At 39.4% G+C, this 15050-nt stretch overlaps 1 protein-coding gene across 2 annotated transcripts in view; it reads left to right on the top strand.

The window, feature by feature from the left end:
• The window catches only part of LOC137796156 (receptor-type tyrosine-protein phosphatase gamma-like), a 377436-nt gene that overhangs the window by 75693 nt on the left and 286693 nt on the right, over nucleotides 1-15050 (top strand). For both annotated transcript variants that reach the window (XM_068593883.1, XM_068593882.1), the window contains exon 2: nucleotides 11088-11204. In XM_068593883.1, coding sequence (XP_068449984.1) covers nucleotides 11088-11204 — 117 coding nt within the window. The remainder of the gene's footprint in view (nucleotides 1-11087; nucleotides 11205-15050) is intronic.

Raw genomic sequence — 15050 nt, 5'->3', positions numbered from 1 at the left:
ACCAAATACATAGAATGTAGCTTTGCTCTAAGTTCAGACAATACACTTATTTTTTAACCTTTTAAATATCGTTGTGTTTTGATGTCTTAACGTGTTTTACGATGTGAACATTATTCATTGATGTTTATATCATTTGTAACCAATCATTTAATTTGCATTTAAAACATGATTTAAGTAATTTAAGTGCCAACATTTCTGAATCCCTTTGTGCTTGTTATTTAAAAATTAATAATTCAATGTAATCATCCTCTGACCTTCAGTATTGCATTTTGACATGATCACATTGTGTTATTGTTTCACGTTATCCTCAAATGATAATTTTAGTAGAGCTTTAGACTTAGCATTTTGTATTATTCCAAACCTTCACAACCTCACACAAATGGAAGACCACCCGGCCTCTTAGTTTCCAGTGCCAGGGTGGCACACCCCCGCCCCCCGCCCCTGTGCCAGCTCGCTGTAAGCGCGACAGCTGGTACAATAAAGCAGCAGCACACCTCGTCCAAAGAGCAGCTCCACACCGGTGGAGTTAAGGGTAGCATCAGTGTGTGAGTGTGTGTGTGTGTGTGTGTGTGTGTGTGTGTGTGCGTGTGTGCGTGTTTGGTGGATGTCCTTCAGCACTAAGAGCATTGGAGGGAGATGTAAAGAATGCTAATGAAGTGAATCACCAGAGTAAGGACTGACTTGGCCAGCCCTGGCATACATACACTGTATATATGTGTGGGTGTGTGTGTGTATTAGTGTGTGCGCGTGTGTGTGTGTGTGTGTGTGTGTTTGCATGTGCGTGCGTGTGCTTTCCCATGCATTTGAACACCCCGATGTTCGCTCTCTCAAGTGAAGAGAGAGCAAGTGAGACGTGGACGAGCCAAGGTTAAGCACAGGAACACAGTGGTGGGCTGTGCATTTTAATTAAAGCTTGAGCAAACACTCTGCAATTCCCCTAAATGGCCCCCCTGTGATGGATGACAGGAACCAGTGTTTTCTATTTTTCTTCTCGAGAGGAACTTTTGTGCGAGCGACAGTGTGCTCGGACACAAAAGGCCAGGCCAGCCAAAGTCCCTGCTTTTTTGAGCTTTATTGACTCCTGGCACTGCACACTGTTGGAGAGTGTTAGAGAGAAAATGTGTTACCTTGGTACACATCTCAAATGCATCAGCTATGCTCTTTCACTGTGTGCATATGCGGATGTCGGATTCAGTAAAAATAATCCATCCACTGAGACTCACCACTGTACACCAGCACAAGCAATATTTCCCCATTGCAGCAATATTGGTACCAACTCCACTGGACCCACAGCCACTCCAAACTTCAGTTTGTATTGGGAGAAATGTGTAAACAAATGGAGTTGGATATGGTGTTTTAGAATTGAACATTTCCCTCAAGCTGTGTCTGAAATCACTTAATTGTTCATCATAGATTATTACTACTACTACTATTACTATGGTACTCTATTGTTTGTTGTCTTAACACTGCAATAGAGGCTGTATTTTCACAATAAAGTGACGGGGTAGTGTCAGGAATGTTTGAGGGGTCCTCAGACATTTTACATTCAGAGTCTATACATCAAATAACATTGTGAAATATATAAGCATCAACAATAAAAGTAATTAATACACAGCCGAATGGCCCCTCTTTACAATAATATCTGTTACATGATTGGATCAAAAGTAGTATTTTAACATAACTGGTCAGATAGAGCTTCTTCTACTGACTTCATATTCTCTTGGTTAGTTTCATTTATAACACTGCTTAACTCATCTTTAATACAATCTACAATAATATGAATGTTAAGTTTTAACCCGCAAAGAATGTAGTATGTAGTTAACTAAAAAGTAGAATATGTCCCATGGAACTGCACTGGAGTTGTATCAAGAAGTATTTAAGTTGTAAAAGATCATTGATTTCTTCTATCTACGAGTAGAAAGCGAAGGGAAAAAAGTCCCTTTTTATCTCTGCCTTTATAAGGGCATCTTTCTTTATTGCTGCTACAATGAGAACACTCCATAGTGCTATAAACCGCTGGACGACAGCAGAGTCTGACCAGTGGCTTCTTGACTTCATATGAGACTTGTGGTGGGAGCAATAACCCCACAACCTGTGCACTGCACTGGGACACTGCACAGCTCAACGAGCCTCTGTGGTGGTGTTTGAGGAAGAGCGTTTTAATATATCTGATGAAGAAAAAGAAAACGTAGGTGCTGTGTGGGAGTGTGTGTGTCTATGTGGATGCTAGAAACCTAAATATATATTTACAACTGACTGAATCGTGTCCATAACATTGGCCATTGAAAAGTGTCAAGTATTGGAAGTTGGCAAAGAATTGGTCACACATTTTTGCTCGTCTGATTTGAATTCAAACTTTTGTTATTATAACGTATTTTATTGAAACAAACTGCTTATTCTGCTTGAAGAAAATCCAACAACCAGTTGGCGATGCATCCCCTGATTTAGTGGTTGTGTCCAGAGTGCCTCTAAATCCTCTAAATGTCATGCCGCTCAGAGTTGATGTTAAGACACTCAGAGACTTGGAGTTTCACAACATTGATGGTTCACAGAAAAGCCATGTATTTTTCTTTTGTCTTCTTTTTCTGTCAAACAGTTTAAATGTTTGTTGACTCATGCAGCACTCAGGAGCGTTTACACGACAAATCCACTCAAATGAGACTTTGGGCGACGAAAACCACTTTTTGGGGCGTAGTCACTAACGGGGTGATTTCGGCAGACAGGAAGAGATGTGTTTGGACATTGGTGGACAAAAAGGTTTTCGTCTCTAAAACAACTTTTGATTGCTTATGGCTTTTCATGTCTATGTTGATGACATTTCGACAGGTCTGTTGAATTTGTAAACATTATGTTGTCGTTTAATCTCACTCAGTGTGCCTGGCCTGACTCATAAAAGTGGCCAACTATTGGACTTAGTTATTACTTTGGGTCTGTATTCATCCTCTATGATTACAAGGGATTGTTTTTTTCTTTGATCATCTTGTTTTTAAGTTTGAACTCAATTTTTTCTTGCTGATATTAAATAGTACTAGTGCTTCAAGAGCTTCCAAATTATTTGTGAAATTGTATGAATCCATTCAAACATGTGCTTTAGGGAACTTCTTTAATGTTATATGCACATTATTTATTTTTTGTGTTATTTTTATTTTTTTCCTATCTCTTTGTTTGTGATGGGCTTTGTAACCGTACTGTAACAGTTGGCATTGTTATATATAATATAATATGAATATTATTTTATTATTAATAATATTAATGCCTGCACTGCAGTGTCATGGAGCTGGTAGGAAATGCAACGTCCTCCTGATCAGACTGTGTGTGTCTGTGTGTGTTGAGCCAACAGTCTTCTGTAGCTTTTTATCACGCTTCATTCTAAGCCTGCCTATTGTTTAGGGGTCCAATCAAATGCAAAGCATTTAATTTAGATCTCTCTTGTATGCTGCTCAAATATTCTGTTCCACTGTGAAATACGTCACAGTACAAAAGATAAGGACGTCCTCACCTCAGTTTCAATGAGCATTCGGTTACAGCGCTGAGTGTGTCAGTGTTGAGAACACACATATTGCTGCAAACCTCTATGGGATACTGTTTTAGCATGACAACGGTACATATATTTCATATATATAGCTGAAATATATATCTTCCTCTCCTCTCCCTCTCTCTTTCTGCTGTGTGGTGATGCAGATGAGCTCTGACAGAGGAGGAAATCGAGGAGTTCAGTCTGAGAGCGTAGAAGGGAGAGGCAGTGGAGAGAGTACATGGATGGGGTCTATGTGGGCCTGCTGCACCAGTGGATGTAGAAAACAAAAACCTTCGACTCATATCAAATGCTCATATGTATATAATAATGTGTGTGCTAATGATGACACATATGATGAATAAAGACAATAAGAAATTGTTCTCTACATGAGGAAGACGTACTCGGTGGCAGCAGGTGTCTGCTCAAATTTAAATAGTATAATAAGACAACTAAAACACTGTTTCAGTTAAACCGTTAAGTAATCAATCTGACCAGTTAGTAACCATAGCAACGCCGCTGCAGCTTCCTGCCACATTAACACAAACTAATCTCAACATGGGTCACAACCGCAAACGGTTAGCACGAAGAGTGACGAGGTTCACTCAGCTGTTCTGGAGCTTTCTGTTAAATTGCACAGAGGACTAAAATATCCTCTTTGTTGTATACGTGATTGTCATCAGCATTTGGACACTAAGTAGGATTCTTGTCTCCTCTGAAACTCTGTCAGGGAGAATGTTCTGCTTCGTTGAGACAAAGTGACATTCAGGATGTTTCATCGTTCCATCTAGGACAGCTTGTCCTGTCATTGTCTTCATCTGTGTGGTCTTTCCGATTCCATGTCCTCTCTGAACGTGATTCTATCTATGGAACTATCTGTTGGATAATGATAAAAGCTTGTCCTCTTTCATCTTCTGACAATATAGATCTTGTGGTTATAACGTTCAAACATTCCTGTCATAAAAGCAGCCCTGCCTTCCTGTAGTTCTCTTCTTTTATGAGCTCAGAAGTGAGACTGCCACAGCAATGTGAAAAGCCTGGAAATCAAACTTCCAACACTCTCCTCACTACTGATTCTCTTTATTTTATCAGAGCTCTTTGGGAAAGAGCATCAGCTAAATGCCTGGATTTAGCTTTATTTATACATACATACAGTAAAGAGTATTGTCTTTGTCTCTGGTTCTCTTTGACACCATCACAGCTCCCCTTCCTCCTCTTCCTCCTCCTCGTTCTCCTCCTCCTATTCTACTATTCCCCCTTCTCAGCCTGACAGTATGCCTCTGTTCATCTCTTCTCCTCTCATCCTCTGCCGCTGACTGGTTGCCATGCGGTGGGCTGTCCATCAGTGACCTGGTAACTGTTGCTAGGAGAGGAGTGTAATTCTATCGTTTGTGTTACATTTTTCTCCTATTTATACACTCCCCTCACTTCACATCCCTCTTTTTCCAGCTCTCCCTCTCTGTGGTGTTCTTTAATCCATCTCTTTTCCTTCATCCCCTCCTCCTCCTCCTCTTCCTCCTCCTCCTCTTCCTCCTCTTCCTCCTTCTCCTCTTTCTCCTCCTCATCCTCTTCCTCCTCCTCCTCCTCCGCCACCTCCTACACCTCTTCCTCCCCTCACTCCTCTTCTTCCCATTCTCATCTGTCAGTCCTCTCCTTCCTCATCTCCTTCAATGTCCTTCACCCCAGGTTTCAATCCGCGCGCTGTCTCTTTTCACTGTCACTGACTTAACCCCCAGCTCTCAATGAGATTCAGTCTGCTGACCTTAATGGGGCATCAGCTTTGGATAAATAAAGCATTTGTAATGGCCGTCATCTATTCAGGCAAAGTTATTTGTTCCTTTCTCTTTGTAGTCCATAAAGAGAAGGCCTGCATCTAAAAGTCTATGATTTTAGTCCTCAGTCAAGAAGAGCCCGGGCCGACTCTTGTTCACCAAAGGACTTCCTTTTTCAGCATTGTACACAGAATAAAGCAAACCATGTGGCGGATAAAGGAGTTTAATCTGCGGCAGCTAAACTAACGTTGGTTTTTGAAAGAAAGGGCATCAGTAATATAAAATCTGCATAAAAGAGGAAAATATGAAAAAGCAACAAAAAAATAAAAAATACAAACATGTTATGAATTAATATATCAAAGATGAAACCTAGCGTAATCAGCGTGTGACCGAGTAAGCTTGGACACTAGACAAATCAGCTCAACACCAATTCATACATTGTCTAGAAGGGGACATAGTCACCCATTGGTTTGTGGACTGGGTTTGAAGCATTGAGTTTGACATTCTGACCGTAGCCCTAGTGACACTAGAGAGTGGCATAAAGTAGAACTGAACACTAAATAAGATATTTTAAAGCAATCAACAGACTGTGAAAGGGTTAAAAATCAAAGACGCAAACAGAACATAATGATAATTATGAGGTAGCATGTTTTCTGGTAATTCAAGATATCTCAAAAATATAATTAAATTGATCTTTGTGAATCACAAGTCATCTGCTTTATGGTCTGTTTGACTCTAAATGGACCATTATTAACTAAATGACCATCATGCTGGATTGAAGAAGATGTGAAACTAGAGATTCAGACCATGAACTCATGTTTACAATGTTTACTCAGGTAAACATGTACGTTTAAAGCATTTCCACATTGACTTCACTTATCAGACCCGCAGGGTGTTGTCTGTCCACACCTCAAGGCTGCGTTGGTTTGAATCTTTCCTGATATGTTTCTCAAATGTAACTAGCTGCTTGGAATTAGTACTTGCTATTGCATTTATCTATGTGACTGAAGCGAGTGAAAAAAAAGTTGTTGAGGAGCCGAGGTGTAATAGCAGCTTGCTAGTTTAGATACAGCTCACATGTAGAGTTCTTACTCGACCTTTCTGCCAATTTACAGAAAAAACATGCTGATTGCTTTTGAAACATCAAATAAATCAGGTTGTTATCCACATTTGCGGTGAGACTCGTGTCGTGTAGTTTCAGAATCATACTGTATTCTGTCTTCTTTGTATAGAAAGTACAGTCGACATAGTTTGGAACACATTTTGAAAGTTTAGAGAGTAAGCACATTTATTTAGAGTGTAAATGTTTAGTTTAATTTTGACCAGGTATTTTCATATTTGATAGGTAGTTTTACCTTTACAAAGATGATATCATGTTAAGGTCATAATAATGCTAAATAACTTGCTAAGAAGGAGATTGGGGTTCTGATACTGCTGCAGAGCAATCTGTGAAAGCTGTGGCCGTCATGACATGATTGAAGGACAATGCACTCTATAGCTTTGGAGAGGTCAGGTGTGTGTGTGGGGGATAGGTTACAGAAGGAAGGAGGGAAACACAAATTGATGAAAAGCCACTGAGTGAAAGACAGGGAAGAGAAAGAAGATGTGTTTGGCGAGGATGAAGGGGGTTAGGGCGGGGTCTGTGCATAATTACATTTTCTGTTCTGAGCAGTATTGGGAATCAATAATGTAATTCATAGAAAAGCCATGGAGCTGCCCCTCATTGGCATTCACAGACATGAGCCCGCTTACATCCCAAAGAATTAAAACAAGGAGATTAGAGAGGGAGAGAGAGAGAGAGAGAGAGAGAGAGAGAGAGAGAGAGAGAGAGAGAGAGAGAGAGAGAGAGAGAGGGAGAGGGAGGGAGAGAGAGATCTTCACAGTGCCCTGATAAATTCGGGAAACTTTGAGTTGCCATCAAAACATGATTGATGTTTTGACATGGCCATGCATTTAAAGACAGCTTGGTCTATCCCCACGGACATATAAATGCACACACACACACACACACACACACACACACACACACACACACACACACACACACACACACACACACACACAGGGTCATTATGGGGTCAGATGTGAAATGGCAGCTCCTCCTTCAGATGCTTCCACTGTGTATTTATAGTGGGCTAAAATGAGATTCCCCACTGAAACTCAACAGCATATATGAGAAATAAAAATAAAGACAATAAAAAAGTGGAACTCAAACACTTACCTACACAGAAGATTTGATTCTGATCCTGATTATTCAAATGGTGATTTTTTTTTAATGTTTGAATGACTAATGGACAACATTTTTTAAAATTTGTTCAGTATTGAGGAAGAACGCTGCAGACAGCAGGCACTATACAGGGAAAGCTTGTTTTGACTGGCTCAGACAACATTATGGGAAGGACAGGAAAAAAACGTTTTTATTAAGCTCAATCCGGTTAATCGTTCTTGCAGCATGTGACTTGCTGACGCAAGACAACAATGGAAGCGTGAGTGAGAGTTGGCGAGAGGAGTGTCTGTGTTGTCAGAGTGTGACGTGTAGAAGCATGTCTTCTTGGTCCCTTGAAGACTGTCAATGTCAAGGCTGAATATTTAGTTGATTTCAGAACAAGACCTTTCCGAGTGAGACTTAGAGAGGAAAGAAACAGGGTTTTTATTTTCTCTATAATGTTGTCAAACACTTCTGAGCCTGTGAGTGGCCAACACAAGCTCTTTTAGTAAACCTACATTGACAGTGAGGACTTTCCCCCAGTGGTTACATTACAGCCCATTTAACTGCTTTAGTCTGCAGCTTTCTGTTCAATATTGGACCTATTTCAAAAATTGTTCCCCCTATTATTCTCTTCCACACAAATCCATGGGGAAATTTGGTTCAGGTAAACACAAAAAGTACTGTTTAAGAAGGGTGTTGAGATGAACTCAGTGGTTGTTGCACACTAAGTGTTGTTGAATTTACTTAAGTGGTTTAGTCGAACAAAAACGTGCTTTTTTCAATGACTGGTTGGAATGATACACATGGCAGTTATCCACATTTCTTTATTTATTGGACTTTCTTTGTAGTGCTATTCAATTCAATTCAATATATTTTATATAGCCCAAAATCACAAATACAAAATTTGCCTCAAAGGGCTTTCAAATCTGTACACATGACATCCCTGTCCCTGGACCTCACATCGTATCAGAAAAAAATCCCCCAAATAAAGATAGTAAAAACCCTTTGACAGGGTAAAAAGGGAAGAAACCTGGGGGAGAGCAACAGAGGAGGATCCCTCTCCTCGAATGGACAGAATCAATAAAAGTCATGTGACCAGAATAAATAATGTAACAGAGTTACAGAACATTACATGAATGACAGAAATTATTCAAAGAAGAGGAGAGGAGAGAGAGGAGCTTAGTGTATCCTAAGATATCTCCCAGGAGTCGAGGATGCTTTGTTTTGAGACTTTGAGGATGTGCCGCATTTTTTAAATGTTCCGTAGGTGAAAAAAGGCAGTCCTTGAGATTTGTTTTACGTGTTATCCAAAGGAGAGTTCCTGGTTCCTTACGGTGGTGGATGCCAGAGCAATGCAAACCAGAGAAACTATAGCAGCAGATAATTGATTTCTGAGGTGTTCTCGGCCGAGAAAAATAACTTCAGTCTTGTCAGAATTCAGCAGCAGGAAGTTGCAGGTCATCCAGATTGTTATGTCTTTAAGAAGTGCTTGAAGTTTAGTGACCTGGGGCATCTTTGATTGACAGATATAGCTGAGTATCATCGGCATAGCAGTGAAAGTTTATGGAATGTTTTTTAATAATATTGCCTTAAGGAAGCATATATAATGTGTATAATATTGGTCCAAGCACAGAATCTTTAGGAACTCCATGACAAACGGCAGTGCTCATTAAGGTGTATTTTCCATATATATATATATATATATATATATATATATATATATATATATATATATATATATAGTTTAATAAAATCATTCTCTTTTTAATAACCACATGGCGAAGCCCATTTTTATAAAGCCCTGGTGATTACTCTTGCCACATAATTCTCAAATGTTCATGTTTAAAGTAAAATGTAAAAAAGTAAAGACTAAATATAAGGAGGACAAATAATCCTTGGATCAAGGCTTTAAGAAGTGGTGTACATTTAAAGCTCACGGTGGCGTTTATCAGGAGTAGTCCAGTATTTTTTTAATCTGATTGTTGTCTTGTAAAAGATTTTTAAAGGCCATATCCAAGATCAGGGTGCAGCCATTAGGAGAGATGCTGTCAGAACTCCTGTCCTCCCCTCTAAAGAAGCCAAGCGTTCCGTCTCTGCCTTTTCTGTAACAGGGATCAAGAGGGTCTCTCAGCCTGAGAGCAGCGTTTTAAAGGCAGAGGGCTTCTTGATTTCTCCATTTGAACAGTCTACTCCCAAATGAGAAATAAAATTCCAAGAAATTCTGTTATGCTGTAATATGAGTGTGAGAAGGAATTTTAGGTTTTTAAATGGTTTGACCATTCAGACATTCACTCGTATATCTCTGATCTATGGACCAAACATGTGTGAGTGTAGCTAGACATGAAAATGTAATGTCATGATTATCTTGACCAAAATAATTGGAATTCCCGATATTATCCCAATAATCCTCAAAAACTCTGACTTACTGACTGTAATTAATCCATTACTTTACCAATAAAACACACATTTTCCTTAATAAAAAAAACATAAATAAATAAGGTAATCATGAATAATAAGGTGTGCCCTCAAAAATAGAAGCAAGCTGTCTACTGTCAGGCTTTGTTTTTCACTTCAGCTTTGTCAAGTCACGGGTGAAGATATTCTCTATTATCCTCTACAATGAAAATTCACCAAGATCAACTTTTGTGAGTGATTTGTTTTTTTTACCACAATCAACAATTACATTATTGCTCCATTCCTAAGTGCAACAGTATCAATCTAATAAAGGTTGATTGTTTGCCATGAGCAGCGTTTAGTATTTTATTTTAGTATTTTTCATTAAAAGGGTAACTGATCAGAAAACTTGTATAGGATCAACTTACTGGAAACACTATCACACCTTTCTACTAATCTTATCCCAGGACAGAAAGTGGCACGACCTGCTTATCTCAGTCATTTGTAGAAATGTAATAATAGAATGTAGAATAGAGAAAATGGACCAAGTGAATATTATAATAGTCAATCATGTCAATATTGATTGATTTATTGTGATTGTGATGTTTAAAATTTAAAGGCAAAATGGCACGCTTGTGCTGGAATTCAACAAACTGGCCCCAGACTTTCTTACTATTATTGCAGAGGATGTGCTTAAATTTAGCTCCTCTGAGAATTGCCTGAATGAGACACTGTTTGCATACTGTTTGTATGTGAGACACTGTCTATATGTCCAATGTCCGTATGAGACACTGTCTGTATGTCCATTATTAGACATACTGTATGAAAACACAGCAGCCGAAGCGAACATGTTTATGTTTATTTGCATCTGATGGTTTTTGTCCGTATTATCTAATTTGTAATATAAAAATCATGTTTCTGATGCTGCTAAAACCTTTTGTTTAGAGGATTGAGTTTGTCCTTAAATGTATGACTCGTCCGGCTGGTGTGTTTTTTAGAAGTTAAGTTCTACAGTGTAGTTATTCTTTTTGCTGACCTTTGTTCCTACTGTGAATTTTATTATGAGGCAGCGTGCGTGGTAAGGCAGCTAAGGACACAGTTGGCTGTCATCCTGCCCAGTAGGTGTCCAGGCATGGTTGCAGAGTGCTGCTGTTGTTTGTGCTAACCCGCCTGTCCGCATCTCTTCCCCTCCCCACAGCGCTGACAGGAAGCCAAGCCGAGTCCCAAGCCCCTATCCAAGACCTTCGCAGAGCCATGGCCGACGGGACACGACACCGGAGAGCTGCCACCGAGGAGACCTACTGGGCCTACTCAGGTGCGTGTTTGTGTACGTCTTTGTCTTTCCTGTGAGGAAATTGTGGTGGTGTTCAGGCACACCAAGGAACATTTGGACACTTTTAGTGGTAAAAAGCAAGACAAGTTAGTAGACATTATTTTTGATATTTGTCTTTTTCAAAGAAAGCGGAAATACTGAAACAGCAAGCAGCTAGGGGACAGTCCTATTGATCAGATTGGAAGGTTAAAGTGTTTTAAATGGAAAGCTGTTGGGAGGTTTGGAACTATTGAATGCACATCTGGTCCCATCTGATTATGTATGGTGCACACAGCAGAGAAACACCTATCTTAGAAATATCTTGAGAAAGCGGAGGATTCCTGTGCAATTTGTCTTATGTCCATAACATATGGGGTTTCTCAGGATGGGGTTTCTCAGGTGTATAAGTTAAAAACATCAGTCCAGCAAACCACATACCAAAGAGAAAAATAGTTTAGCAGTGTCGTCAGAATGTGTAAAAATGACAAAAGTTGCTTGAGCAGAATGTATTTCAGTCAAGTAATTGTCATCAGTTTTGTTAACACAGAATCAATGGCAGTGATTATATGACCTATGATGACCAAAAGAACTGGGTCACCAGGGGCCCACAAACCATCATCCAGTTGGTAGAGGGACCACAACATTGGCATATATCCACAGTCCTGTGGTTATGGGGTTTATATGGTTCATGAATACAGGCAAAGATTTAGTTTTGTCATTTAGACCAAAGAGATAGAATCTTTTAAATCATATTTTTATATGATTTAAAAGATTCTATCTCTCAACAACAAACCTCCATTACTTCTAAACCTGTTTGGTTGAAACAATAGACCTAGTCGATATTGCTTCTTAAATTTGTCTGGCCCACATAACATTCTCTGGTGTTTTTTGTCCACGTACGACAATTTACAGGGGTAAGAAAACCAAATAGCAGTTAAGTGTCAGCCCAGACCAAGATGTTACATTTGGATTACATTATTTATTAACAATTTATTGTTATACATATTATGTACCCTACTTAGTATTGGATTTGTAAGCCTCACTAAATTGTTTGCTAAACATCCAAAAACAGGAAATGTTTGGACCTACAAGTATGAACTATTTAACTAGATAATGCTTATTGATGCTTTACAAAGTATTTATGTACCATTTTACAAGGTTTTAAAATCAGCAGTTGCAACTTTATTAATTGCATCAAAATATTGTTAATTTATGATTGCCATACCAAAAAGCAATAACACATATTTTTATAATGTGCGCAACAACAATTAACTCTTAAAAAAATTTAATATAAGAATCTCTAATAATTAGGAAGCAATATCATATTATGTCATTGTTTACTACAGATTAACTATGCTTTAATTACCTAACAATGTCCTATTTATGTCATGATCTTATTGTAATGTGTTACCAGTTTCTCTTTTTAACATGAAACCTCTTCCACAAATTGAGGTTATTGCTTCTACTTGGCAGATGTTTTTGGACCTGCTACTGCCAATGAAACTCAACATCCTTACATCACATTAAAAACTTCCCCACTGCTCAAAGTGCATAATCACCTTCCCTTGGAGGCTTTGAATGTGAAACGGCTGGAGGAAGTGAAGTTGTATTGATAGTAGCGTACTGTGACAGTGAATGAAAGAAACAGAGAAGTAGAAATAATTGGAGCGAATGAGTGACCAGCCTTTATTTCACTGTACCAGCCCTTGGCTGTTATTACAGATTTCATTCTGGAGTGCTGACTGTACTGTTAGAACATACAGCAGCTTTGAAGCCTCCTGGTTCAGGCTTTAGGGTTAGGTGACAGAGATTTCAATATAAGTAGAGGGCTTCACAGGTACAGTAAGCCTGGGTTAAGACTAAGTTGTGCGATTTAGAGCATGCTGTACTGTGTGTGTGTGTGTGTGTGTGTGTGTGTGTGTGTGTGTTTGTGTGTGTGTGTGTGTGTGTGTGTCTGTGTCTGTGTGCAGTTATGTGCCACTGTCAATGTGATATGTTTGCTTTCCTCCTTCTCTCTCTGACTTTGTTCTTCCTCTCTCAACCGCTCTCCTCTGTGCTCCTCTGGCCGGGAGGCATCTCCGGGCCCTTTTTTTTATTTATTTTACCAGCGCTTCAGAAGAGAAATAAGCCACTTCCGCTGTCCCTTTAGAGCCTTTAGTTTTTCAGAGGGGCAGCATTAATCTTTCACCGTGCAAGCGACGCGAGCCTCAGGCCACAAATGATCTTTTAGTTTATTTATTTCAATACTTCCGCTCGCTCGTCTAACCCTAATTGGTGGCCCGTCGTGCCTGCGAGAGCTCGGGTGCTTGTGGGTGAAAACAGAGCCGGTGACAGTTTCCCTTAGTGTTCCTGTTGCTAATGCTCAGATCCACCGATGCTCTCCTGCTGTCCCCTCGCACATGTTTGATCGCAGCTCTTACATAAGATGCTGATGTAATGGTGGGTAGGATCCAAGCAAGAGCGGAAAACAATAGAGAGACAGCCGGCTGACATCCTGCTGGATATTCTATTTTCATGTCATTGTGAGAGCCGCAGAGATCAGAAGTAAGGGAGAAATCCTGTTTTATTATTGGGCAGTATTTCGTAAGGTTAGCACAGGACCGCACTCATCAATGTCATAGCGAAGACGGAGGACAAAAACAGAGTCGTATGAAAAGTTTTAAAGCAAAATCCTCAGTTCAACCGAAAATTTACAATGAAAAACAGATATCAGGAGGAGAAGTTTACATTGCTACCCGTACACTCTTCGTACTATGGATGACTTTGTGTAATACCATCTCCTCTGACACACACATGCACATACACACACACACACACACACACACACACACACACACACACACACACACATACACACACACACACACACACACACACACACACACACACACGCACACATATACTGTCTCCCTCTTGTTCGCTCACTTCTGATGACTTCTTCAGTATTTCCTGAACTTCCGTCTGTGCTAATTAGCTTGTTCTAATCGCACCGTTGTTCTCATCACAAGAGAGAGAGAGAAAGAGAGAGAGAGAGAGAGAGAGAGAGAGAGACAGAGAGAGAAAAGAGAGAGAGAGAGGCTGTGAAGGGTTAACGGTTTAACGGTTCAGGAGGTTCTTTGAAGAACATGTGTTACATCCTTGAAGGAATAATTCAGCAGTTGTGGGATGTGCACTCATCGCTTTCTCTTAGAGATTGAGATGAGTGCATGATCAATCAGAACTGATATCAGGTCATGGTTAGCCTAGCTTAGCAAAAAGCCTGGCTCTGTTTGAAAGATGTCATGATTATTTCCTAAAGGTTGTATTTTTACTTAGCAAAATATTTTTAAATGAACATGTTATTGTGGGAAAAAAAAAAGTTCTTTTGTCTATAATCATGCTTTTTGCAAAAAATCTTAAGAAGCTTTATTGGTGTATTGTCTTTAAACCCATTCACTAATTATTGGTGTAAAACTATGGTGCCATCAAGTTACATTGCAATCAGATGAATCAACATTATTATTATGTGACTATAACTTTAATTATATGAACTGGAAGTTATTATGAGGATGAGACTCAAAGTTTAACTGCAAACATTAACCTCACAGTAGCTCTATTGGCCAAGATTTTCCTTGAGATATGCATTATAAACCATATAATATATGAAACGACCCTTACCGTGATATATGTTACCCATTTCACATAATTACGAGTGCTTTGCCATATAGTGGTAAGATCAGCTGTCGTCTGCAATGGGCTGAGTGTGACACTCAGAGGTCAAATTGATTGGCTCTTCCTCCTCGACTGCTGGACAATTGAAAATCCAGAACACTTTTTTTTCATTTAACATTCAATATGATACACATGTTG

The sequence above is a fragment of the Clinocottus analis genome, unplaced genomic scaffold (assembly GCF_023055335.1).
Source record: "Clinocottus analis isolate CAN_PGR_092001 unplaced genomic scaffold, fCliAna1.0.p SCAF_3, whole genome shotgun sequence".
NCBI lineage: Eukaryota > Metazoa > Chordata > Actinopteri > Perciformes > Cottidae > Clinocottus > Clinocottus analis.
The sequence above is the reverse complement of the archived record's forward strand: the minus strand, read 5'-3'. Positions and strand labels throughout refer to the sequence as shown.